General features: G+C 43.6%; 1 protein-coding gene across 1 annotated transcript; it reads right to left on the reverse strand.

Moving 5' to 3' along the window:
- Positions 1-701: 701 nt before the first annotated feature.
- PLEKHB2 (pleckstrin homology domain containing B2) lies at positions 702-16,617 on the reverse strand. The gene is made up of 8 exons (XM_048313878.1): positions 16,573-16,617; positions 13,296-13,343; positions 12,533-12,685; positions 11,710-11,812; positions 10,769-10,808; positions 8,454-8,543; positions 6,775-6,889; positions 702-4,775 (listed from the first exon to the last, which is right to left on the reverse strand). The coding sequence occupies exons 2-8, from the start codon at positions 13,330-13,332 to the stop codon at positions 4,639-4,641; spliced, it is 675 nt and encodes a 224-aa protein (XP_048169835.1). The 5' UTR covers positions 13,333-13,343; positions 16,573-16,617; the 3' UTR covers positions 702-4,638.
- Between the last annotated feature and the right edge of the window lie 10,379 nt (positions 16,618-26,996).

Genomic DNA, 26,996 nt, shown 5'->3' on the forward strand with positions numbered 1-26,996 from the left:
CACAGTCAACATAGCATGCTGTGTAGAAAAGCAATGCATACTCTGACATTAGCTGATGGGTTGAAATAGCAGTTTTGTTTTCATTCCTTCCCCAGTTCAGAGGCTAAAAAACCCACCATCCCTCAGCAGTAAAAAAAAAAAAAGTGCATAAAGCAGGGATACAGTTTTACAAAATGTACTGTGGTCCTTCTGACTAGAAGTTTAATTTCCTGCAAACATGCAAGATTGTCTGCCTTTAGGAGGCAGAGCTAGTTGTGGTCATTTAGTGTCTTTGTCAAAGCAAACTTATTGATTGCACCCAACTGCTCTGAAGCAATTCATAAACAGGAAACACCAATACAGCAATCAGTAGCATTTTGCCCAGAGCAACATCTGTGCTCCATGCAGCTTAGGCTAACACTAAGCAGTGCAAATCTGTTGATAACACAATGTCAAATGGTAAATCTGGATAAGTGTTGCATATATCCAAGATTAAGCACGTCTGAGTCAAAGCCTACAACTCCATTAGAAAGAAATAGGTCTTAATTTTAATCTTCGTATAGTGGTGTTAGTGCGGAGTTACTTTGCTGATTTTGCAGACCTTACATTACACTTATCAAATGGTAACTGAGATGCCCAAGGTATGTCAGCCTGAGCTGTCTACACTCCATCTAAATGAGAAGTGTTGAATAAAGGCTAGTGAACATGTCAAGACAAAATAATTACACTTAATATGAATTTTATTGCTATGATTATTTTGCTATAAATTAATGAGAATGAGGACATACAGTAAAAGCTGCAGTAAAGACAGTAGTGCGCAAGAACATAAAGGTTCTGGAGGGGAAACTTGCTGCATGCTACCCTCCATGACTTACACAGTCTTATGCTGAGGAGGAAAAGCACAAACACATCTGAGGAACACGAGTGTGAATTTTCTCCTCTACTGCACTTGCGTAGCTGGTTCCATCACCTACTGAAGTTCACTGAAGAACAAACCAAAGTAAGCCAGTGTTGGATGACATGCAGGGTAGCTCCATCTAGACTTGTTTGGAATGTGCTTCGGCTCTGGGAAAGATGTGTCTTTGCTGGAAGTCAGTGCAGTTGTTCTGTACAGAAACACTTCCCACCCTCTCCTCCCTAGTCCATAAGCCTTTACCCACTCACTAGAAGAGACTGGCTCTCCCCCAAATTCATGCAAAAGAAGCCAACAGCTATGCTTTCACATGTAACTAAGAATGTGGGAGGGGGCCCTGGTTCACCTCCTTAATGTGGTCAGACTTATCAGAAGGCTGAGCATTCCCACCTCACTCTCAGGAAGCCTGGCTCTGTCCAGTTGTCCATAACTGAGAGCCCAAAAGTAACTAGTCCCAGATGAACGTGTAGACTCGTGACCTCCACAAGCACTGGCACTGAATTCTGAACAGACTGTCACTGCTGTACAACAGATTTACCCTTATCTGACAGTGTACACTGCACAAAAACAGTGGCACTGTGGTACCTGTGAACCTCCCACAGCTTTAGGGGGCTTAAGTATTGGGCCCAAAGCAGGAAAGTGTGTGCTTGGGTACTATGCAAATGTAACTGGAATTATAGTTATGAATAGCACCATTCAGAAACAAACTATCATTTCAATCTGCTTTGAAAATTATCTTGCCACACCTGCTGCCTCTTCCATCACTATGGTATCACTGGTCTGCAGAAGCTGGCATGGCAGTCCCTCCAAGCCCCAAATCCCATCTCTTCAGCTTATGGCAGCATGAAGTGCAGAGCTAGGCAGAGAAAGGCTATTGAGTCACGACTGTGTATCCAGCCAGACATTGTTGTAGATCTGACCAAAGCTCCACTCTGTTCCTGAGCAACAGGAGACAGGGGCATGTCTTCAGGAAGCAAGTCTGAGCTTCAGCAACCAGTGACTTTAGGTAGCAATCCCCATGCTGCTGCTTTGTGCACCGGGATGTTGCCACTTCTGTCTCTGCAGTAAGATCAGAAAGGCTACAAGCACCTGCAGTGAGATAACTTTGCTCTTGATTTCATGCTCTAGCACAGTTTTGTACATTTGTTTTCTGGCTTCTAAATGCCTATGCTTTGGAGATAGAAAAGTAGTTCATGATTTTTGTATAAAAGCAGCCTATTGTTTCCAAGCCAAAACTAGAGTCTTTGGCTTCAATTGGTAATGTGAAATTTGTCCATTGTGAAGGGTAAGGTTATTTTCTTAATGGAGAATTACTTCAATTTTAACTTTTAAAAAGATAATTTCTTTTGAAGTTCAACCCAGGAATGTTTTACAATCAACAGTCTTTATTTTATATGCTTTACTTGAAGAAACTGGGGACTTAGACAGAGTTATCTCCTGAAAACACAAAAGATGTGTTCCCCTGCTGTGACTAACAGTTCTTCTGAAAAAAAAAGCCCAAACCAAAACAAAAACCCAGCTGATTCACTTTGTTATCCTTTCCCAATCATTATAAAATTCAAAAAATCATATGATGCCCAATTGTTTTATTCTCCCCTACTCCTTACAAGTTAAGAATCACAGAGAAAGGAGACGGAGGCAGATTCTGCAGAACTCGCTATTGCAAAGCACAAACCAAACAGCAGCGTAGACCTGTAATCAAATTCATCTCTTAAAGGGCTTTTTAAAAGGGTAGACATGTTTGTTCACTTACATTCCCATCCCTTTCTGACTTCAAGGCTACCAGGTCTCTAAGAGAGCTTCAGTAGTGTACTGCAATTTCTTTTGGTTTGGACTAGCAATAGGAAACTTTCACTTTAGTCCTCTTTGGCACTTCCAGAATGTCCTTTCAGTACATCTGACTGGCAGAACATGCACAGCTTGTGTTAAACTGTGAAAGGACATGCATGCACATTGGTGTACAGCTCTGAACCAGTCTCTTGAAAGCAGTTTACCTCCCCTGGATCAGGCCCACTCTTAGTAAAGCAGCCACAATTAAATCTGTCTGTTTACTGCCCGTGATTCCACTTGGTTGAGTTAGTCCTAAGGGTGATGAAAGCCTTGTGCTTCCCCTGTCTGCTACCCAAACTCTTGTCCAGGACCTCTATTGCTTACATAAGTAGGATAGAGCCAGCAGAGTTTTAGGATGAAATGGAGAAGATTGGGACTTCAGCTAAATTTATATGGATGCAAGTTCTCATCTATTTTATCTTTCCTGACATGAAACCCTGTGAACTATAAGGAAATTAACCTTTTTCTGAATGGAAGCATAAGTAAGACTTAACATTAAAACAGTATGTGAATACAGGAAGTTAAAAGTGGAAGTATAAAAATAAGTCCTCTTACTATAAGAACTCAGCTTAGGCACCCTGCCTCATTTACCTGAATAAGAAAGCCCACGCATTTCTTCAGAGCTTTCTTTGCCTGCCAAGCACAGCTCAGCACATAACAGGCCATGTAACATATAAAACAGCTGCACTCCAGGGGACAGTCCACAGCACGCTGTGTATAGGAACCACACATACAAGCAAAGCCAGACAGGTTCCTTGGAGTGTTTTCCTCAACAAGTCATGGAGTGAAGAGGAGACCTGCTGAATTGTGAGGGGGAAACGTGCATACAACAAACCCACGGTCAGCTGCACTCAAAATTAGTTGCAAATAAGGAATCTGGTTCAGGAAACCTTGGTGGCTAAGAGGCAGGCATCCTACCCTAGCCCTGGCAAGGCAGCTGATATCATAGTGCCTGCGTGCAAGCTCTACTTGTGTTGCTTGTCTCTCCCCTCCTGACTGTTCCTGCCTGCAGAGGGGCTGGGAGGCCCAACAGAGCAAGGGCTGTTGAAGTTAGTTCTCCTCCTGCAGACTCTGCAGAGCGGTGGCAGTAGCGAGCAGAGACCCTGGACAATGGCTGGTTCCTAACAGTGCAGCTGGTGCAGTGTCTGGGACTGCTGTTCTGCAGACACCTGCAAAGCTAAAGATCTGTTCCTTCCATCTGACCAGAGAAGAGTCTTCCAGGATAAAGAGGGAGATATAACAACAAACACTGGTCTTCCTTGCCACTGGTCTTTCACATTTCTGGGAGAATAAAAGAATCGAGGAGTGTTGCCACTTCTTAGTGGTTTGCTCATACATTCTCAAAGACAACTTCACCTAGATGGTGTGAGAGGCAGGTATAGGACTCCACCTAAGAAAACACACTACCATCTGCAGGCAAGTCTGAAAACAACAAAAAAACCCTCAAGCACGGCAGACTGTCTAATGCCAAGGAATTTCTGCTGAGCTATATGTTTTTCCAGGGAATGTTTAAAAGCCAGTAGTATGTGTACACTAATGCAGGACTCCTGTTAACCTCTTATTTGAACTAGATCTTAGACCCCCCCCCCAAAAAAAAAAAAAAATTTTCCTGTGGTGTTTACAATAACAGCCTGTTCATAAAGCAGGTGACTGCTACCACGTGACACTGGTGCTCATATTGATCCTTCTAATTCTGAACATCAGACCAGAATTCAAGAGCAGCACATGCCATCTCCAACCACTTAACTAAATGGTGCCTTTAAACTCTCATTAAGACAGTTAAGAATCAGTTATTAAGATGTCACTACTGAAAAATAACTATTGCATTTTTCAAAGTTTAACAGTAAACAACATTGCCAATATATTATTGCACACAATAAAGGGGTTTGGAACTACAGAGATAAGGAAAGGGTAATCTAGAAGACCCAAAATAATGATCCCAGAGCCATTCCAGTTGCTGCTCCAGCCAGCATGCCCAGTGCAAGATCTCCATCGCTGTCACGGTAACGCTCTCGAATGATGACGTGGTTTGCAGGGGGCTGGCCATAAGGTCCTAGGAAACAAGAGGTTGTTGGGAGGAGGGCAAAAAAAATGTGTATCTTAATACCATACATTGCAATTTCAAAACAGGCTCATTCTTTCACCTTCCTTCAACCGAATACTGAGATTTTGCCAGCTACACATGTAGAATACCTGCTTTGGATTCAACCTCCACATTAATTAAATCCAAGGGCCTAGCAACATTTCCAGCCTTGTAACAGCTTAATATCTGTGAGGAAAACTCATCACAAATGTAAAAGTGAACATTGTTCTGCAAAGAACCTATGAATTATCATTCTATGAAACACTTTGTGGATTTAATGTAAGAAATGGTCTAAAAATTGATTCAGCCTTGAAGTTAAGGCAAATAGTTTAGTTCCTCCCCCTTACACCCTCCCCCCAAAAAAATCTTTGGCAGGTCTCAAGCCAGTAATTTGTCTGAAACTGTGTATCAGTTATTTACATTTTATGCCTACTGCAATTCAGCCTTCACATCCTGGACTGATCTGTGGAGTGGTGACAGCTGCTACATTTCTGTTCAGATGAAAATTGGCCAGTAGTAAGAAATTAACCTTGGACTCAAGAAGCCACCAATTGACCCTTGCTCTGTAACAGACTTGTACAAGCTTCACCTGTCATGTTTTCTGATTTAGCTCCTACCTGCAAAGCAAACATAACAGTCCTATTTTCCCTTCCAGACATTTCAGGGACATTAAATATTCTTGAAAATCCCACAATGGTGTTTTGTAACAGATTCTTAAGTAATCCAACTAAATACAACTAGAAAAGGCTTTCACTGACAACAATGCATGACTCTCCCCCCTGAGAAGGATTATGTCACTGTAGAGAATGAGCAATGGAGCTGAAAGTACAGGGGTTAAGTGAGTTGCTGGGGTGAACCTGAACCCTAAGGTTTAGTTGCAGTGACCCTGGTGAAGGAAAACATTGAGCCTTGGTCACTATGCCCAACCAGAACCTAGTATCTTAACACACTGGACTTGCAAACTGCTGAGGGGAGTTACTGTTTGATGCTGCATTGTTATTATATGGGTTTGGCTTGATTTCCAAGGCCTGCTGGAAGTTTTTAAAAACAGTTCTTGGGTTTTTAAAAAGCTGCTGTTTTTCAGAACCAACAGAACACACCTTCCTCATCTGTATCTTAGGACTTCAGTAACTTAGATGAAGAAAACTTTAAAAGCTTTAAAGGCTGATGCACCTCCCTTATAAAAAAAAAATTGAAAAGGCACGTGAAATAACCTGGAAAATGTCAAATAGAAAACAAAATCTCCCTCGAAACTGAAATAAAAAATTCTCATAGATTCCTGTTTGCAGTCAGATCATAAACAATCAGTTTTCTCATTTTTATTACCCACACAACTCTAAAGCCCCAGTTCCTTAGGACTGGGGCTCTATGCAAAACTAACCCTAAATTAAGGTGACTATGATTAAAAGCACACCCTACAATTTTAATCTTTGCTTCCTGTTTTTGAGACTGAAAGCTATACAAAGCTGAACAGAGCAACAGAAGACTTCACATGGCTGAAATGCTGCCTTACAGCATTTCCAGCACACAGGGAAGGAACAAGCTACAACCTTGTTCTGGGAGTGGATTTACCTTTGAAATTTGCATTTAAATAATTAAACTAGGTATAAGAGCAGCAGATGAATTAAAAGCTCCATCAATGCCCAATATGGAGTAGTGAATCACAAAATCACGTCTTCTTCTGACTCTTGTACCTTTCCTTAGAAAACATGCTGTAGTTAGAGTTCTGTATGCTTCAAAGAATTCATAAAGTAATGTAACTATGCTGAGATCACATTGGGAAAGTTAAATCCCTTGATACCAATTTCACTGCACTCCCTTTGTTGTGAAAGGGTGAGTGGACTTGGTTTCTTTCTTTGTGTGCAGGAGTGGTGGCTGGTAAAGGATGGTGATTAGTAGAGCTAAAGCCAGAAAGATTGACTCAAATAGCTTCTGTGGGAAGGTGGAGGATGTGGCTGACACTGATTACCTTGGTATGGATACTGATAGGGAACAGCATAGGCTTGTCCATTGGAGGCATAGATGATCTGAGGGCCCACGGGGGGATACGCACCATTGTACTGATCGTAGCCGTAGCCATAAACCTGGTGAAATTAAATATGTCTGTTATACAAGAACACTTTGCTATGGATCCAATTAAGCACGCTGGTCAATTTGCCTTCGTTTCTAATGTAGTTAAAGTTTCACTAAAATATCCAGTCTGTACTGCTATAGCCAATCTACTCCCTGAAATGGATTCAGAACAGCTGCTTGAAAAAATAAGCAGTCCTAAGCAGCATTTGCTCTCTCCCTTTCCTGGACGGGCAATAGCAGAGGCAGGGCCTGGATCATCAGGCAGAGCCACAGCAGCCCTGCCAAGCTTCTTCTCTCTGTCCTTATGCCAACAGCAGCTCTCTAGGGAGCTTGGAAGTGCCAGTGATGCCTTGAGGTGACTACCTGAAAACAGAGGCTAGACAAGAATAAGAGAATAAAAGTCGATATTTATTTGAAGGGCCTTCAAAAGTACACCCTGGGCAGTCAAAAGGCTACACCCAAGATGGACCCTGGGTCATGGGTTCTTCACACTTTTATAAGTTTGGCCCATTTGCGTATCAGGGTTAATTCTCCAATTATAGCTTCAGTTAATGATGTAATTACCCCAAGTTTGCCCCTCCTCTTCAGAGGCTTTTAGTTTACACATTTTGGGGCCTGGGACAATCGAGGTGTCCTTGAAAAGCAAACCTAGAGAGGCTTTGTTATGTCTAACCAGCATGAGAGAGCAGAAGTTAACAGGCCACACGAAACTTCAGTTACACACCAGGCAGTAGAGGATTTGAAAAACATGTAAGTTAAAACCTAAGGCATCACCAGGAAGGCAGCAGCCGATCCCAAAAAAACTCCAACCAACCCTCCTAGAGGGTCCGCTGCAAGCAGATGTCAGATTAGAGACAAACACTCTATAGCTGCATGTTTTAGAAGTAATTTTTTTCTCCAAAAGAGGAGGCTGCACAGAGGAAGCTTCCAGCACCACTAGTTCTTAACAAGAGTGAGAGGCTGGAGCAGAGCACATACAGTGCAACAAGCAATGCTCCTGCAAACTATCCCCTCACATATTACTGCACATCACTAAGCACATCCAGAATTCCCCAAAATATCCTGGTTCGGTCCCAAAGCTGCTCCTTCACTGCAAAAAAACTGTGTATCCAGGAACTAGAGTTACTGTGTTGCTAAGACATCTTGGTACAACAAAATCCTTATGTGTTAAAAGTGATGGCTCTAGTCATTACACCCTATTTTTACAACTCCTGATCTCATACCCTTGCAGTGCTTGCACAACATGAAAATGCAGTCACACCTCCTTATGTTAGAAGCTGTACGGCCAATATATTTCAAGATCAGCCAAATACATTCTGCCCTCTCTGAAGCTTTATTTTCCAAGTTCAATGAGCAGCCACCCCTTTATACACCTCCCAAACAAATGTGCCTCATCCCTTTCAAAGGAAATCCATCTCAAATAAGAGCAGCAATAGATAGATAGTGCCTTACTCTCTCCTGCTATACAAGCTTTAAAGCTGGGTATAACAGTACATTGCAGCACTTTGTGAGTGCTTGAAGGAGGCTGTTCCTGCTGCCTCGCTCATGTGAACGCTTCCTGACTGCAACTCTTACCTCAGGTGATGGTGTGGCATAAGCTGTGTAGGGAGGAGGGGCTGAGGAAATGGCTGTCTCATCATACATCACATCAGATCCCACGTAGCCCTAAACACCATGGATAGATAGCAGTTATCACCTTTTCCTACAGCCAGCCAGTTAGAGTAGTCTAAGGATTAAAACTTAATGACCCCAAAGAAAAAGTAACCTTTAGCCATGCTGCATGTTAAGAAAGCAGTGAGCACCTTGTAAAGGCTGCAAAAAGAAAGTACCTGGAGAGTACATGTGGGAGAATAGAAATACCTTGTCAACCACAAAAAGGAGCCATAAATTTTTTCCCTCTGTGTGTGCCACAGACGTGCGGATGTGTACCTGCAAGCACACTGGCTCCTTCCAACACTCCATAGCTTCAGATTTAGAAATTAGCCTCCTGTTCATCTTCTGTCTTCAGATAAAGAAATCTTCACAACTAAGCTAGCACCCTAGAGTGGTATCACCACGTTCTGCAGAAGCAGGTAAAGGAAACAAATGCAGTAGGCAAAAGTGGTACCTGAGGCAAAGGTGGTAACACTTGAGTCCATTTAGAATAAGTTCTCAAAGACAATTAAGATTTCTTACACTATCCTTGTATTCTTGCCCCTAATATCCAAAATCTACAGTGATGCTCTTGTTCTCTTTTCCAAGGCAAAAGCCAACTCCCATTCTTTAATTCACAAGGGAACATTTTAATAACTCAACAGCAAATGTTCTATTATCTCTTGGACTGATGAAATCATGGCATTTGAGGACATAATATGGTTATACCACAAGTCAAACTCATGATGAAGATTTTAAGGATTGCTTGAAACACCGTTAAAATACTGTATGAAGTGGTATTTCCATCACCTGAGAAATCTGCTCACATCTTAGCAGTAAATGTGTCCTGCTCTGTCACAGGGATCTCTGTACAAGCGATGCACAAGCCTGCAAACACCTGTAAATGATACAGTCTCAAAGCTAAGGTGATCACCTTAGTTATTCCAGTCAAGTTAGGAGGCACTGCTGGATGCTTGGAATTTTTGAAAAGTCTGTCACACACCTACAGACTCAAACCCACTTACCCAGTTAGTCCAAGTCCTTGTTTGACACCTTTAATAGCTTTGGAAAGTGTTAATTTAGGTAACTGCTTGTGTAGAGGGCTACCTGCTCTACTTTGAGTAGCAGGGGTCTGCCTTGGCTGACCAAGGTCAGCACTGATGTGTTCTGAACCATCTAGCAAGGCTGGCACCTCTGTCAGAGGCATGAAAACAGCAGTTCCCATTTCCTGAAACCAGGAGTCACCATCGCACACACAGGCGAGATAAAGCCCCTAAAACTAGAGCAGACAGACCATGAGTGTTGTGTCCTCTGCATGAGGACAAATCCTTCACTTCTCATTTAAGGCCACAGGCAGTGTAGCATGGCTGCAGTCAGAGACAATCGTGTCTGGGGTAGTTTTGCCATGACAAGTGTTTGCTTTGGGTATCTACAAATCTAAGTTATATCATCTGACAGATGTCCCAGTACAGTGGCAATGTTAATGTGACCCATCACAAACTGAGATAAGCTTCTACAAAACACAGCATTTCCTCTGAAACAGAAACACCTCGGGTTGGTTCAGTCTAGTCATCCAAGGAAAGCTAGTGCTGCAGAGTACTCTGGAAGGCAGTCTAGAGGAAAAACAAATTAGCAATACCCACAAGTGGATAGATGTGGCTGCCCAAAGATACAGTTCTCCAGAAGACTCACAAACAGGCTTCTATGATTCCTGATACTCTCCACAGCTAGCATGGCAATGGTAATACACTCCTCCTCAGCATGCCTGCACTCTCCTCCAAGCATCTCACTCTTCCCCATGTCTCTGCCAAGAAGCATCCCACAGTGTGATGGTTCTACATTAACAAACAGCTGCTGTGTAGTAAGCTTCCTTCAGCACTGCACCCACCTGGGAGGCAACAAACACTAGGAGTGAAAAGTTCATTTTTGCTGGTTGCAGAAGATTTGCTTGTTGCCTACAGCCTCAGTGCCCACAGACCAGCTTTCCAAACATTCACTTCCACCCAGAGAAATCACTTCTTAAAATGATTATTTTCCACACAGCATGTATTTGCCTGGACTTGGCTGCAAGGATGATACGTGCTTGTGATCCAGAGAATCATTCCTCTTCCCACCCACAAGCTTTACTATCACGCTCATGACCCTGTTTTTCTCTAGCAGAGAAGGATGGAACATGATTTCAGAAGTAAACTGCTGGGCCACACGTAACACTCATGTGCTGCTTCTCTATCAGTATAAAGTCTAGGTAGGACACTCACTGTGTTTGTTCTGGCGTCCTGGAGAGCAATTTTCCATGCCCTGCAAAAAACCCACACTGGTTAGTGAAACACTGATAAAAATTAATGCCACCTTTTTCCCTTAGGTCAATGAAACAAACAAGGTTAGCAACTAGAGGTACTGCAGGAGCAGAGTTTAAGATACTGCATGTGCCAAAGCCTAATGATACACTCAAATGAATGCACAAAAGTGTTACACTAAGACTGAGAAATAATTACTTTCTTTGCAGAGCTGAGAAAGAATGAGGAGGAACGTGAGGAGGAATGGATGCAGTTTTGGAGGTCCTTGCTGTAACCACAACAGGTAGGAAACACGCAGTCATGCTTAGGATAAGGAAATAGGAAAAGATGCACCCCAGCCAGAACAGTTTGTCTGTACTGATTAGAGCACGTGCCTTGCTGCTGCTGCAGCTCCCAGGAGGTAGGTACACCTCACCCAGCTCTCCCCTGCCATGGGGCTGGGAGCATGCTCCATGTACCACACTCCTTGGCAAACAGTGGCCACAGAAGTTATCTAACTCTACACAGCCCAGCTCAGCAGAGAGTTCACAATAATGGAGTATTCTCCCTTTCGCTACTGGGATGTTGTTGGCCTCATGCTGCATCACATACTCTTGAAGAATAGCAAAAGTTTTAAAAAATCTGTTTAACAAGTCTTGCATTAATCATATTAGTCAGATTCTTCTACTCCTCCTCACCCTTCAGTGTTTTCAGTGACTTAACTTGCAGTTAGTTTGCATGAGCTAGACAACTTCTAGGAGAGCTATTGGGTTTTTTGTCACTGAAAACCTGCTTTTATTTGCTTGAAAACTTTCTTAAAACATATCTCTTAAAGTTAGAAGGGAGGAAAATAACTAGGGAGAGAGATAAAGAGGGATAAAAGAGGGAGAAGCAGCAAAACCATTAATCCCTGGCTGTCTTACAGGCAGTCATCTGCACTCTCTGCGCAGAGGTTGACTGTCTTCCCATCACGGCAAACAATCTGCAGTAAACAGTCTCTCTGCTTCCCCTCTGGAGGCTGGAAATCTGAGTGAGAAAAACAGAGATGAGTTATGAAGTACCTATAAACAGAATTACGTGATCACATGTACAAGAAGAGAGTCAGTTTATGCAAGCCTGGACAAAATAAACTAGGGCCAGTTGTAGCTGCCTTCCATGGCATCTCAACAAGTCACTGAAGGAATTAACCTTCAGTGTCCTGAAAGTAAGCAGCTCTGAACACCTTTCCTACAAAATGTGTCTTACAGCAGAACCAGTCGACCCTTAGCAATAAGTACTCTCCAGCACTTGTGTCCTTCCCTTGTGTCAGCACCAAGTGGAGCACTAACAAAAGCTAGAAGTGAACTTAGGAATAACATCTGCTGAGGTTTCCCATTTCTAGCCCTGCCTCTCAGTCAGTCAGCACTGTGGTTACACCAGGAACACTCTATATCAGACACACAGTCCTGGTGTGAACATCCCATTCTCCTGCATGCATGGTACACTGTCTTCACTGTGTTTTAAAAGGAAGTATCAAACCCTAACCTAACCTATCACACAGTGATACCACACCCTAGGTATCTCTAAAGGAATTTAGGAGTTGGTGGGCTTGAATATTTTTGGAAGGTGAGGGGATTCAAGAGCAGTGAAGTTGCACATATTTCAGACATATTTACATCTGCAGTAGTGCTGTATATGGTATGCTGGGCAGGCACTGAAGTTGTAAAGAATCTCTGAATACACAAATCCTGAAGATTTCATTATTACCTCGACATTCATTCCCCACTCTGAGGTTGATGCAATGGATTCGCATGTGGATTTTATCTTCTATATCATGGCGATTTTGATCATCATAGAATATTAAGCGGCCATCAGACCACAGATCAAACCAGTTCTTCTTCCAGCGCCGTAAAATAGTACCTTAAAAATCACACAGTCAATTTTGAGGGCACATATCGGGAAACATTTCTGTCCTAGAGTTAATAAAAAATAAACCAAGATATCCTTCACAGTTGCCCCAGACAACATTCCAAAGTGCCAAGCAAAATCGTGTATTACAACAGCCCCACTTGAGAGTATTAGAGAATTGGGTGCCATATTTTATCTAGGATTCAAAGCAAAACTGGTTTTAAGTGTGTGACCTGATGCTTGAGTTCTAACTTGCTGCAGGAACAAGCAGAGGGCGTGACTAATTGAAAGACACTCAGTTGAGGTGTCAGGTAAAGTTTCCAATTCTCCACTTATACAGCACTAATTACAGAGTAGCATCTGAAGCTGAATGCCAGTCAGACATCTCAGATATGGTATATCCTGTTTCCCACTGGAGTACCCAAAGGTCACATGGGAATGCTGTCATGACAGGTCATTTTGTGATGTGTCCTAAAAGTAAAAAGAAAAAAAACCAACAAAAACAACCCACAGAACTAGGGGCTTTTTTTAAGAAAACCTGGGAATTACTAAGTTGCTCGGATGTTTTCTGAAGAAGTCACAGTGAACAGGAAGAGAAGGAGGATAAAGACCCATGACTTACTTTGCCGGAGCAGCCATCCGCTCTTCACAAATGCCATTGTTGCTTAATCTAGTGGGCAGAAGAGGAAGGGGGAGGGGGGAGAAAAGCAGTTTTCAGTATTTCACAATAATACATTAGAAAGAGGCATCTCAGTATCATCTATTATAGCTGCATGTACCCAGCTCTCCTTGCAAAGAGACACAGTAGATCTCAGCCGAAGATACTCAGTGAGCACAACCACCTTTAACTGGCAAACAAGCTTACAGCTACTGCTCTTAGAAAATGGGGAAGAGACAGACTGGAATGACTGCTTCCTGACTCACCACCAGATCCTTTCAGAGTTGTTCTCTCTGCATACGTGTACTTCCTGTATTCTGCAGTCTCAGGTTACCAAGCACCCTCATTTCTACCTACCTCTTCTCTTTTTCTGTACTTCCTTTTCTGTGTTTTTCATTCACTGGCTCAAAGTCCAGTCAAAACAAAAGCTGAAACAGTTTAATCTTAAACAGGAAGGAGAAAGCTGTTTTTACGACTTGTGTTTCTTTCAAATCATCACTAGCTCGCTCCAAGAAGAATTAAAATAAATAAAAGATAAGCCCATAAAGTAAGATTCTCAGTTCTCCTCAGCTTTTAAATGAAGCTTGAAATAGCATGGCAAGGACTGTGTGTTAAATTCAAGTTATCACACACGACATTAAGTACTCAGCCACTGCATTCTGGTTTATGAGCATGCTGAAAAAAGAGATCAAGCATGGGATATATTGGAAAATGAGTTTTTATTTTATAGTCTAATGGTGCTCTGATTATTGTTTTAAAAGAGATTATAAAAACTCAACTATCTGGGTGCAACTGAACTAGAAAGGCAAGAACAGAAGCATTTTAAGCCTCCCTTGAGAAGGTTGCTTTTTAGAAATTACCTGTGGGGCCTGTAAGCCAATATGAGAGACAGATACTGAAACCTAACATTCTACTTGTAGCAGCACAAAGGGGGGGCCCTGAGGGGGTGAAAGGCGGCATAGACTCCCAGATCAACCACAGCAGAATGTATTTAAAGCTGGGGAGAAGGAAGAAAAAGAAGAGTTTTGTGATTTTCTGGTAAAATATAAAGTTAGGAAGCACCATCTATTTCCTGATCTAATGGATATTACTTGTAGCTGTATCCTCTTCAGAGTACTGGGCAAGTACTATAGCACACAAGATTATAACCATCAGGATTTCATATTTAAGGAATGCCACATCCTGCACAGGCTTGGATATGATGGTGAGAACCACTTGCAGGTAAAGTTTGAACTCTTACTCTTGGCTTTTGTACCCACTCACTGGGAAAACAAACATTCAGCTGATAGCCCACTGAAAGGGAGTGTCAGACTCCTGTCCAGCTTTAATCATGGTCACCCGGTCCTGCTCTGGGGTCTGAGCATGCTCTTGTCACCCATCCACAGAGAGCGAGCTCCAGAAATAGAGGCCAATTTATCCTTCCAAAGTAACAAAGCGGTACAAAGGACCTGAGCCTCACTCTGCCACCACCCCAGTATATGCTTCCCTCCCCTTGATTCTCCTTTAAAAGGAAATAGTCTACTTGCTCTTCATTTTCACAGGAATGGGTGTCTCTGATGGTGTTTCCATGTCTTCCAGTTTGCCCAATAAGGTGAAGTCACTATTTCTGGAGGCTGTTTCATAGTTTACAAGCTGAGAAAGAACTTGCATGAACTTCAGTTCTACTGCAAGTGTTAGACTAGACCATGGAATGCTGTTGCTACCTTTAAACCTACTCTGTTACACAATAGCATAATTAGATTAAACTTAGACAGAAAAAGGGAAAGAACCAAAGAAGAAAACTTCTCTCTTGACGAATTGAGTTTTGCCTGTGGTTACAGAACGGCTCACAAAGTCTCACATTCAGAATGTCTCAGAGCTATGTAAAGCTACAAGAGCAAACAGGGCTTCAGCAGCTGTACAGCGCCTTGCATGTAACCTCAGAGGCGACAACTACTCTTTCCCAATTCAGAGTTTAAGTGCTCAAAACTTCACCTCTGGAGAGAGAGCAAAAAATCACACAGAACAATCTGTCAGCACTTAAAGTAGGAGGTGCAAAAACAATTAGATATTCTTCCCTGGTCCTTTTTAGGCACAAGGGCTCATTTGAAGTCCTATACAGTATTCACAGTCCACCCACATGATGTTTAAAAGCATATTTCCAGAGCTAGAAGATAGCCTAGCAAGATCAGCTGCATCTGAATAGTATTTGCTTGTTAAACTAGCCCACTGCCACCAACATGAAAAACGGGACTTAAACAAAGATAAATTCATTTATAACGAATCTGAGTAAGTGTTTTGGTGACTGAAATCTAAAAGTAGTAGTAGTCCAAACTGAACTCAGGTTAAGAGGAGATGCAGCAAAGGGGTGGGAGTATTCCTTTCTGCTCCCTGGAACAGCAGTTTTCTGCACGGAATATAATGTGGAATATCCAACAGTCTGTTCCAGTCCCTTTCTTATTCTCAAACCCAGTTGGTTGGTTGGAAAAATACACTTTAAAACAAATCAAGTGTTTCTCCACAAGAGCAATTTTGATTAATGCAGTTGAGCTAGCAGTGGACCCGATCCTGCAATCCGTGTAGATGAAGAGGGCTTAGACACCAGATCCAGCTATGGAGCTGAGCCCGCGGTGACCAGCAGTGCCCACAGACACCCCCCGGTTACTTTACTCTCAGTACTTCGGACAGAGTACACGAAGCTCAGTGTTCAAATGTAACCCTACCCGCCCCCTCCCGCTCTGAACAGCGCAAGTTTTCTATTCCTGGAGCTCGCTGGCTCTGGCCCAGCTGCGCGCAGGCCCTTTCGCCGGGAGCTGTCTGTGCTCTCCGAGCCAGTGCCAGGCGCTAGCGGGGCTGCGGCTCCGTTCCAACCCTGCCCGTGCGGCAGCGGGGCGGTGCTCGCTCCCACTTCTCCTCTCCCACCGGGACAGCCCCACGGCAGCCCCCCGGCCCCACCGGGCTGGTGGCCGCTGGCCCGCGGCTCTGCCCGGCCAGGGCACGGCGGCGGCCCCGCTCCGTCTCCGCCAGCTGCCGCCGGGCAGCGGCCTGAGCTGGGCTGGGCCGGGCCGGCCCGAGAGCCGCATCTCGCCCTCCCCGCCGCCGACAGCCGGGCCCCGGCATCGCTCCCCGGGCGCCGCTCCCGGCCCCGGCCCCGGCCCCGGCCCCGGCGGGGTCCGCGCCCCGCTGACCTTCGCGAGGCTGGCGGCGGCCGGGCCGCCCCCCCGGAGCCGGGCCCCCGCCCCCCGTCCCCCGCCGGCCCTACCTGCCGGCGCCCCGCGCCCGCCGCCAGCCCCGCTCCGCCCGCGGGCAGCGCCAGCCCCGTCCTGACGTCAGCCCGCGCCGCCCGGCCGGGTGCCCGCACGGAGCCGCTGCCGCCGCCGGTGTCCGCGGGGGGAACGTGCCCGCCCCGCCCGCTCCAGCGGCACAGCCCGGGAAGGGCTCGGATCCGCTGGGGAAGGCGTGGGGCGGGACAGTGACCCCGTTCCCGTTAATGCCTTCCCCCGGCACGACACGCGGTTTCCCGGCGCTTTAAATACATCGCCGCCTTCCCGGGCCAGCGGCTGGCACAGGGTCGGCCTCGCGGCACTAAGGCGATCAGGCTTTTTCTTTTCTTCGACAGTTTCTGATCTCACGCCATGGAACCGCAACAGAGAGTAGCAGGCGCTTTGTTCAAGCAGTCACGCAAGCATTCGAGGCCAGGAAAGGCCGGCTGGTCTGTGACCTCTTACATAAGGCAGCCAGGCGCCGTGCCTGGGCGATGCTTGCATGACAGCTCTACGCTCTATTGGGGTCAGTGCTGCCCGCACGCCGCTCAGCCGGCACTGATGGGGAATGCACTGTGTCACCAGTTAATTAGCTCCATAATTCAAATTGTGTTTCCGTTTCTAACCCAAAATATATGAGATAGTTACTGTGGAAAACGAGAATAACTTCTTATGGAGATGTAATATTTCCCTTGATTGATGGAATTTCCTATTAGAACTTTTCCCGAGCTCATCCCGGTAGCATAGGAGGGAATACCTCTATATAATAACTGTAAGTAGAAAAAAAAAAAAAACAAAAAACAAAAAACAAACACATTAATTTGTTTGCTTCAATCAATCTTTTTGCTTTAAGACTAGATAATACAGACATAATATTCATCATAGTTACAATGTGACTTAATCTGTCAACAAGCTCCTCAACTTCCTCCTACCCATCTATTATCTCTTCTTGAGCACAACAGCAGTTCTAACTAGAAATTACATAGAAAGCCTGTGACCCTGTACTTCAAGGCTGTAGTGTAGCCTTTGCTGTCATGTATCTCTGAAGGACCAGAAATGTGGTATACGCAGAACAGGAGGAATAAAAAGATACCATCTATCTCTGAGCAGAACAGGTTTCGGAAACCACCAGTAAATGAGATTTGTGTAGGTCAAATTCTATTTATGTGGGAGTTCTTTTTCTGAGGCTAAAACTGTCACCTTTCATTGCTGAAAAAGTATTTTCAGAAACGGAGGTATTAGGTTGGTGGTGGAAGGCAAGACAACCTTCACACTGGGGGAGGGAGCAGTTTACTTCTGGAATGAAAAACACTCCCCCCTGAGAATTTGGGAATTCAGCAGACCCTACCCTGGGTGAACAGTCACTAGGGAACAGCTGCCTTTTTGGCATGTGTTCAAAGCATTGGCTGTCTGGGTTCATATAAAACTTTAGTTTTCAGATTAGGTTTAAAAGCACTTTAAACTTCATCAGGCAACTGTTAGGCGTTTCCTGAATGAATTATCTCCGTGGGTGCAGAGCATCAAGGCTTTGTTTTGTAGCTGTCTGGGACCATGCCCTGTACTGTAGCCACTTGGGAATGTTGATCAGGGCTGTGAACCCGGCCTCAGGCCGTTGGCATGGCAGTTCCACAGGAAGTGCCACACAGGTCCCATCTGAGGGTGCAGGACAGAGGCACAGATCCAGGAAAGATCAGATCTTCAGGCTGCCAGAAACTGAAGCATATGCTGGAAACCCATGCAAACATCTCTTAGGCTTATCATTCTGAGATCTTTTGAATTAAACATGTTGAGCTCCTCATTTGCTGAGGAAACTTTGATCAGCGAGTTTTTAATTAGCTGTGCTGCAGAGCTGAAGGCCTGAGTCTTAGTACCCTGAGCAAAAGAACTAGAATATTTAGGGGAATACTATTACAACTGGGGATTTCTTTTCAAGTCATTTGCCAGTGAAGTGTGAAAGTGAAGGCTTTAGTTCAAATGTTCAGCCTATTCATAATTGCACTGTCAGTTTGGTAACTTCCAAAGCATGATGTAAGATTCATCCCTCACTAATAACTTTGAAAAAATGTTTGGAATGTAAAGACTTACCAAGCTACATTTTTTTACTCCCATTCTTGTTCTGAATCAAAGCAACCAAAGCTGAAGTTCAACATCCCCATTGTAGTTACAACATACCAGTTAAAATTGAATTGGTAAATTAAATTTGTAAACACCTAAGAAATTGCTATTTGCAAAAATGTGTTTGGAAAAATTGAGCCATATGATGACTTCTAATTCTTTGTCATAATGCAGCTGAAATTATACATCTCTTCAATACATGCTAAATTTTGATTGTCGCCAACATAAGCATTTGAATTCTCATTCGAGGGCCTTCGTTGCTGGAATTTAAATTTCAAATTTCATACTTTGATTCATAGAATATAATTAGACTCTAAACCAAGCAGAATATACATTTGCATTAAGAAAAATAATTTCAAACAAAATACATGCCAGCATTATTAAGTATTATAATTAATGCTATTAATAGTACTACAACTAATACGTGCTCAATCAGGCTAAAAAAATCACTTTAAGAATCAGCATTGCTTACAAGTTAATGAAATGAAAAACAGCAAAATCAAGAAAACTATTATTTTTATTGCAAGAGCCCTGCTTGCAACAGAAAGATCAGAAGAGCTGCTGCCGGAGAGCACCTCAATAAGGAATTCAAAGAACTAGGACTCCAAATGGATTATATGGTTATTATTTATTAGTGTTTCAAAGGTTAAATATGAAGGTTATGGACAACTTGAAAGTAGTTAGGTATTAGCTGAGAATAGCAGAGCAGAAGATAGGTCCATAAATAAAGCAAGCTTGATTAACTGTTTAGGAAACTAACCCAGGTTGCAATAATTCATACATAGCCTATAAAGTTTCCCTGATGAAAGGGAGATGGAAAAGAATATATTTCTGTTTTTCTAGAGGGTTGTATTGTCTTAGCCATGCATGTAATAGTCCTGAGCAGAAAGGTAAATCATAGACTTGGAAAAAATCTTTCTGCAGACTGCCTTAACACACTCCCATGTCTCCAGTGGAAAAGACTCTTGGCTTTCAGCTCCTGCCATTTCTATGGGTAATTCACCTGCACCCATGATTAAAATTGCTTGGCACATTTTACCTGCAAAAGTGACCCTGTGTGATCAGTTTGTGTCACACTGTCACGTGAGAGGAGCGTCCCCAGCTGAAAGGAGTTCCTGTGGTGTCCTGTGGAGGTCCTGGACAGGATGCAGAGCACAGCATTCCCTCCAAAGAACTACAGACAGGTCTCCTAGCAGGAGTATTGTCTTAGATGTGAGGAGCTGAAGTGAGTGGCACAGATTTTTAAATGGCTTTGGGTTTTGTTCTGCTCAGATCTGTAAAACATAATGTATCCATGTAGCAAACATACCACAGAACTGCCAAGCACAGCACATGTGTATAATGTATCTGGAATGGGCAGTGCGCTTGCAGGCTGCACAAGTGCTCTGCTCCAACTGAACCTGGCCAGTGCTCAGACCTCAGCCCCACAGACAGTGCACATGCTAATAAGCTGGGGACTGGAGCATCTCTCTTATGTGGAAAGGTTGAGGAAGTTGGGCCTCTTCAGCCTCGAGAAGAGACCCCTGAGAGGGGACCTCATTATTGTGCATAAACATCTAAAGGAGGGTGCCGAGAAGATGGAACCAGGCTCTTCTCAGTAGTGCCAAACATTAGGACAGGAGGCAAAAATGATGCACAGGAAGTTCCACCTGAACATGAGGAAGAACTTTCTTCCTGTGCAGTGATGGCTCACTGGAACAGATTGCCCAGAGCTGGTGCAGAGTCTCCCTCACTGGGGATAATCCAGACCCCTCTGGACACAATCCTGTTCCACATACTCTGGGATGACCCCGCTTGAGCAGGGATCATGGAGGCACACAGTGACTGCAGACACACAGGAAGGGCTGTGTCTCTTGTCTTCCCAGCTGTCATTAACCTTAAGAACTGGATTTTGCTAAAGGGGATGTGAGCAACAGGTGTGTTGACAGAATTGAGAAACAGTTTCAGAGCAATTCAAGAACTCAAATGCCTTAGGAAAAGTGTATTTTCTTAGAAAAAATCTGTGAGCTAAGGCTTCAAAAGGATTAGCTCTGGCGTACTGACAGCAAGAGTGAGAGACTTGCCCGGGTGCATGAGAAGGCTGTGGCAAAGCAAGAGGATGCTCCTCCTTGACCTTAACTGAAACCATCCTTGCTCTCCTTTGCCTCCTCCTGGCCTGCAGTTTGTGGAGCACTCCAGACACCTCATCTTCAGCAATGAAGTGATCTCTTCAGGCTCTTACTACAGAGGAAACAGCATGGAGAGATGCGTTCAAATAAGAGGAATCTGGAGCTTCCTGGTAGCCAGTGTAGCTCTCTGGCAGCAGATTGCAGAGTACACTGAGAACAACAGACAAACAAAAAGACCAGCCAAAAGCTGAGGAACTTTCTGGGTGAGACTCTGGGATTTCATTGTCAGCTTCCATTGTTCAGATCTGATTAAAAACGAGCTGGCAGGAGAAAGACCACATGCTTATCAGACATCCCTGCAGGTCACGCCACTAGACAGCCATTTCACTGTCAGTGATGTGGCCTGTTTGGCAGGAACAGAGTTTTGGATCTCGCTTTTATTTGTAGGCAGTTTTGAAAAGTGTGGGATTATCAGGGATGGGTTAGATCCTTTGCAACTTGCAGAAAAGCTCCTGTCTCATTGCAGCCATTCTGAAGAGGAAGAGAAGAAAAAGCTAGTACAAAACATTTCTGTTTCCAGTAAAAACTGTGTTTGGGCCTTATAGCCAGCCAGCATCAGTGGGAGCATTTCCTCTGAATTACCTGAGCTTTGACTCTCACCTTTACATTGGCTGTACTATTCCACTAGCATTTGAAGACAGTGTTACATGCACAAAGGAGAAGATTTACAGTAATAGCAAAAAGAAGGGCTTGTCATGGAAAGAAGAGATGAAAAGACTAATTACACTTCATTTTCATTGATGGGACTAAAGCACAGGGACAGTAAGAATTAGATGCACTCACCTAGAAAATCTGTGCCACTGTGGTGAAACAGATTTACACCTCCCCTTGCCAAACCATCAAATATTTGTGTTCCTTTGTCAGACTGCCTCAGTCCAGTGGCTACTATTGGGAGCAGAGAAGCTCCTGATCCATATTCTGGTCTAGGACTATTTTTGAACTGTATCTTCAGTTCCATGCTGCTTGTGATTTGGACTTTGGAAGAACTGTTGGTGAGGGGGCATTTGTTTTGCCTAATTTCATTCTTGAAGCTTGCTGGAACTGATAAGTTAAAAGTCAATTCCTTCATCTTACTCTGAAGACCCGGTTCTATTTGTCTTCAAATGCATATTGAAACTGCCCTCTTAAGCTCAACCTGCCAAATATTGGAATCAATGGAAATCATCATGTCTTCAGAGGCTTTTGCATTAGGCCCCATCTTTTTTCCCTTCTCATGCAGTACTCAGACATTAAAACACTGACATGAAGTGGAAGCTGAATATCCATTACTTCTTGGGAATTAGTGTGCTGTGTGCTACACTGGTGTGTGTAGGACATGCTTGTGTTTGATTTCTGCTTTTCCTAGGGACAGACTCCAATACCTGCCTCTCCCAGAAGCTCTGCATGCCTTTTGATTAAGCAGCAGGAGCTCTGGCTAGGAGTAGAGCTGCTTGACTGACAGTATTATATTTTACAGCTGAGATCTACTGAGGTATTCTGGTTTTTTCCAAGTGAAAATAGGAAATCTGACAGTTATTTTTCAGAACCCGGGCCCTGTAAGAGGGCCAGGGCATTCCACATGCCCAAACCCAGGTACTCTGAATTCTTTGCTAAGAATAATTTCTGCCAAGCTGTGCCCCCTGAGGTCCTCTGGCCACATTGCAGTGCGAGGGCCACTACACTGCACAGTGCCAATTGTTGTTACTAAGACAAGCCAGGAGCAAATTATCTCCTGCCAGACAAGGAAAAGGCCAGCATGGAAGTGTGTCTCAGAAGTGTCCTTCCTCATCTACCCCTTTGTATTTAGGTCTTCTGAATGATCATTCTCACTTGTTCTTTTCAAACCTCCACTCTGTCACTTCTGGGACTGGATATTTTGTACATACACAAATATTGAAGCAAAGACCTTTTAGGCCTGTGGGCTGCAAGAGTTAGAGCAGAGAATTCAGCACTTAGCATCAGCATTCAACTTGCAGAGTTAGGAGAAGGAGGTGGGCACCTGAGGAAGTAATCAGGAGAATGTACTCGTCTGAGCACAACTACAGATTGCATATCAAGCTGCAATGTCCCATACGTGAATCTGACTGCAGAGCAGCTCCCTTCCAGCCTGCACATAGGCTTCCCTCTTCTAGAAAGGCGCAAAGGATGGAAGTATAGGTCTAGGCTGAACTAAGAAACATCCCTTCTCTGCCTCACCACTAGCATGACAGCACAGTGTCTGGCAGTCTAAACTTTGCTAAGATTGGATTTGAATCAGAGCAGAAATGTTCTCTCTTCCTTCCTTACGGTGTCAGGTCTGGAAGTGTTTGCAGGTAATTGTAAAATGCAAGCAAAATGAAAATTGTGAAGATTTCCATTTGAAGCATGTGAAGGTATTTCCCCTATGTTAGTGTGTCAGACCAACACGGAAGAGACAGCCCTTAATTAGAATGTAGTGAAAAATACTACAGAATGCCTATTTCTGCAGTAGTTTGTAAATCTAGGAGGATAATAGCCTCCATATCATACATTCTTTGCATATGCAAAAGCTTTGGAGACAATTACTTGACAATTCCTATGTACCTTTCAGAAAGCATTCACCAGAAAACAGTGAGGGGAACAATTAAGCTCCAGGCATAGAGCCAATATGCAACTGATTTTAACAGTGTGTGGATCAATTGCTGAAAACCTCATCTGTATAGAAAAGGCTTCCAAGCACACACTAAAAGCTCTTTACATGACTTGACCCATGATCTAACAACGACCAGAAATGGAAAGTTCTGCTGTTGTTTGTATCACAGTAACAACAGAGGCTTGGGCATGTCTGTGTACGTACACAGAGGCAGCCCCTCCTCCAGTAACTTATTTAACAGAGCTGTACAAAAAGGGTTAATGCAACCCATCTCTGAGACCAGCTCACCAGATAAGATGCTGTTTATTTACTCTGAGCAGGTTAATAAGTTGGCTCCAAAACAGCAAGCTGTTTTCCAAAACCATTCAAGCAAGAAAAGCAGATAAAGTGATTTCAGGGATTGTGGTTTCACTGTGGTTTTATTGTCAGCTGTGTCTGTGTTTCAAGGTGCACTGTTTGATTCCAACCACCATAACATTCAACCACCCATGTCTTCAAAGAAATTATTTCAGCCAAAGATGTAAGAATTAGGGGCACATTTCAAACATTCTTTGTTCAAGTGTCACTCAACTCTAAAAAAGTTAGAAACCTTCAGAAAAATGTAAGATCTGTGGGACATGATTTTTCCCTGCTGTGTTTTTTGTGGTCCCCTACACAGTGAGGCTCGGTCTCAGCCAGGCTCTACTGTAATAGAAGTAAGAGAAAAAATTACTAGGGAACAAGCACTTATAAAGTTCAAGGCATATTAAGGGAGTTCATGTTCCCTCAGAATTAGCACAATTTGAGATCCAGTAGTCCTAATTCAGCATATAGGAGGTGTTTACTGTTTACTTTAGGCACTTTGTTGGGACTGTTCGAATTAGTAAGTGTCAGTGCTGAATCAAAGCATTAGGCCAGGGCAGGAAAAAAACCATATCCCCAGCCCTCATGTTCAGCAAGGATTGGCTCCTGTCAACTGGCATGTGACAACTCCTCAGAGACCTGGAGCCAACAAGGAAGTCCAAGTATCCATTTATTTTACAACAGCATTTACAACAAACACATCAGTATATACTCTACACATCTGCCCTAACTTTTCTGGAGCTCTGAGGTATTTGTATCTGAACAGATGGGGCTTTGAAACAATAATATTCTACCTCCATAGAATTTCTGCATAGCACAACCTGAAAGCCCGTACGTTAGTGTTGAGATTCTTGCATTGCAGAGAAAGTATTTTAACTGGTGGTTTTGATGCAGTAGCATAGTGAGTAACTCCTGAAATAAACTGCTTCTGCTCACTGGTCATTCTTTAAAGTTTTAAATTCAAAGTGGGACAGCTTTCTGGAAGGTATGTACTAAAGGTGAAGGAAAACAGGCTGCATGCATGTATCAATATGTAGTGAACTCAAGAGTGTGGAAGTTCAGATGCACTGAGTGTGCTTTTGGTTTTGAATTCAATGAATCCATGAAAATCACGTAGCTGGAAACATTTCATTTCTAAGTCCCTTCATGGTGCCTTTTTCTTTGCCAGCCACTGAGACCCTGTAATGTGGTAACTCCACTGCTGACAAAGCCTAAATGAAGCCAGCCAAGTTATAATGTGTAGTAGGATTTCCTGGAAGCTTCCTCAGGCTGTCCCTATTTGTGTAGCTGGAAGTGTAGACTCACCTGTTTATTAGGTGCCTAAAGAAGCACTTAGGAATGAATGTTATAAATAATCCAAGGAGGTGCATCATCCTGCTTCTTAACTTTCTGAGGCACTTTTCAAACACTTATATGGCACCAATTCATCCCATCAAACTTCAGACACTTCATTTAGGCACTGGGACAGAGTACTTGTTTTAGATTCCCTCTAGATGACAGAAAGGCCTTTCCACAGAGTGCTTCCACCCATCTCAGCTTCAGTTCTTTAGGAGTGTTCTTCTTTTCAACTTCACTTTTTAGGGGTTCCATTGAATAAACAGAAGCCCCTAAAGTGATCCTTCTCCTACTGTAGGTACATAAGGAGCTTACCACTAAGTAGAAACATCCTGGATGTTTCTGCTTACTACAGGGTTTGCCACTGTATCTGGGAATGGTTTTAAAATGTGGTTCAAGATGATTGCTGAGCATGGGGGTTCATGCAGTCACTCTGACTCAAAGACAGCTTTGGCTTCAACCTTAAGAGTGCCTCTAACCCTTGCTACTATATCATTTCTCCAAAGCTGGGGTAAAGATCTGCTTGCTCTTTCCTTGGGGGAGAGGGAAGGGTTTGGAACTATGTATAATACTCATTAATACTGTATTGCTTTGCTCTAGCACACAGCTCTGCCCAATAACCTAAATAATGCTTGTCCCACTGAAAAGCATAGGTACCTTAAAAAATGCTGGAAGGCCTTAATACTTGTATTCCCCTTAAAATGTACATAATCACATAATGACAGCAAGTTCTCTCTCTTTGAGTCTCATGTGCTTTCCTTTTGCTGAGTTGAATTGACTAGCACTTGTGTGGGGTAATAATCATTCCTGGAGACTTCCATCCGAGGGCTGGCTGCTGCCATTGCCGAGCTGAGTGCCAAGTGCTTTGCATATTCCTTTTGTTTGTATCAGTTGAACCTCTGTATGGCATTAATGCTCTCACCTCTGTGTCATTAATGCTCTCACCCCAGCCTTGTGCTCTGAATTTAAGAGCTGATGATTACAGAAGGAGCTGCTTAGAGGAGCTAGAGCAAAGCCCTTTCCTTATGAGAAAATATAAAGCATTCCCAACAATTTACTTAGGAACTTGTCAGTTTTCTTTTGTATTTCATTCATGAAGCATGTGTGGGAATAAAACACATCATCTCCACAACTAATGCAACTGTACCAGAAATACAGCACAGACATCCCCATTAATTGCAAGTGGATTTTTTCTATGTTTACCTCCATGCACTTGCTCTCATCAGAAACCTTCATTGACCTCCTGGGAGCTCTTTGGTTTCACACAAAATGGAGGCAAAAATGATGCCAAGTTGTAATAGGACTCCCATTTGTACTTGGATCAAAAGGCTGCCAGATAGGGAAGAAGCGAGTGTCTGGTTCCTGGTGTCACTCTTTATACCATGAAGCTGAAGGAAAAAGCATCATTGCTGGAATCATCTCCGCCAGCCTCAGCTGACGGGACTGGCACGGAGTGAGGTACACACTGCAAGGATGGAGACAGTATCCTAATTATTCTCATGTCTGTGATACACTGAGTGCACTCAGTTTACCAGGGGATAAACAGAGCTTTCAAGGGGATGGGGACAGCTGAGGAGAATACTCTTTTGATTTACATCCTCCAGCACTCGTCACATGCAGTGCTATGAAAACAGCATGGATATGGAAGATGCTTACTGCAGCTGAGAAGACATTTCTGGTTCCTTTAAAAACTCAGCTTTCCAGGAAGAACAGATCCAGTGTAACAAAGCCCTCCAGGACTCACTTGTGCAGAGAAAGGTTCTCACAATAGGAGCTGTTACTCTGGTGAGACGTGGCTGTTACGAGCCAGCAAGACTTCAAAAGTGCCTATATAAATAGAAAACTTGTGGAAATACAACCCCTAGAAGATATG

Source organism: Corvus hawaiiensis, chromosome 10 (genome assembly GCF_020740725.1).
Source record: "Corvus hawaiiensis isolate bCorHaw1 chromosome 10, bCorHaw1.pri.cur, whole genome shotgun sequence".
NCBI classification, from domain to species: Eukaryota; Metazoa; Chordata; class Aves; order Passeriformes; family Corvidae; genus Corvus; species Corvus hawaiiensis.

Bases quoted from the DNA above. Each gene is read 5' to 3' on its own strand.
- PLEKHB2 (XM_048313878.1), bottom strand. From the start codon at position 13,332: ATGGCATTTGTGAAGAGCGGATGGCTGCTCCGGCAAA. The intron at 12,686-13,295 runs GTAAGTCATGGG...GTGATTTTTAAG, and splicing joins CGGATGGCTGCTCCGGCAAA to GTACTATTTTACGGCGCTGG. The intron at 6,890-8,453 runs GTAAGAGTTGCA...TAATTTCACCAG, and splicing joins ATGCCACACCATCACCTGAG to GTTTATGGCTACGGCTACGA.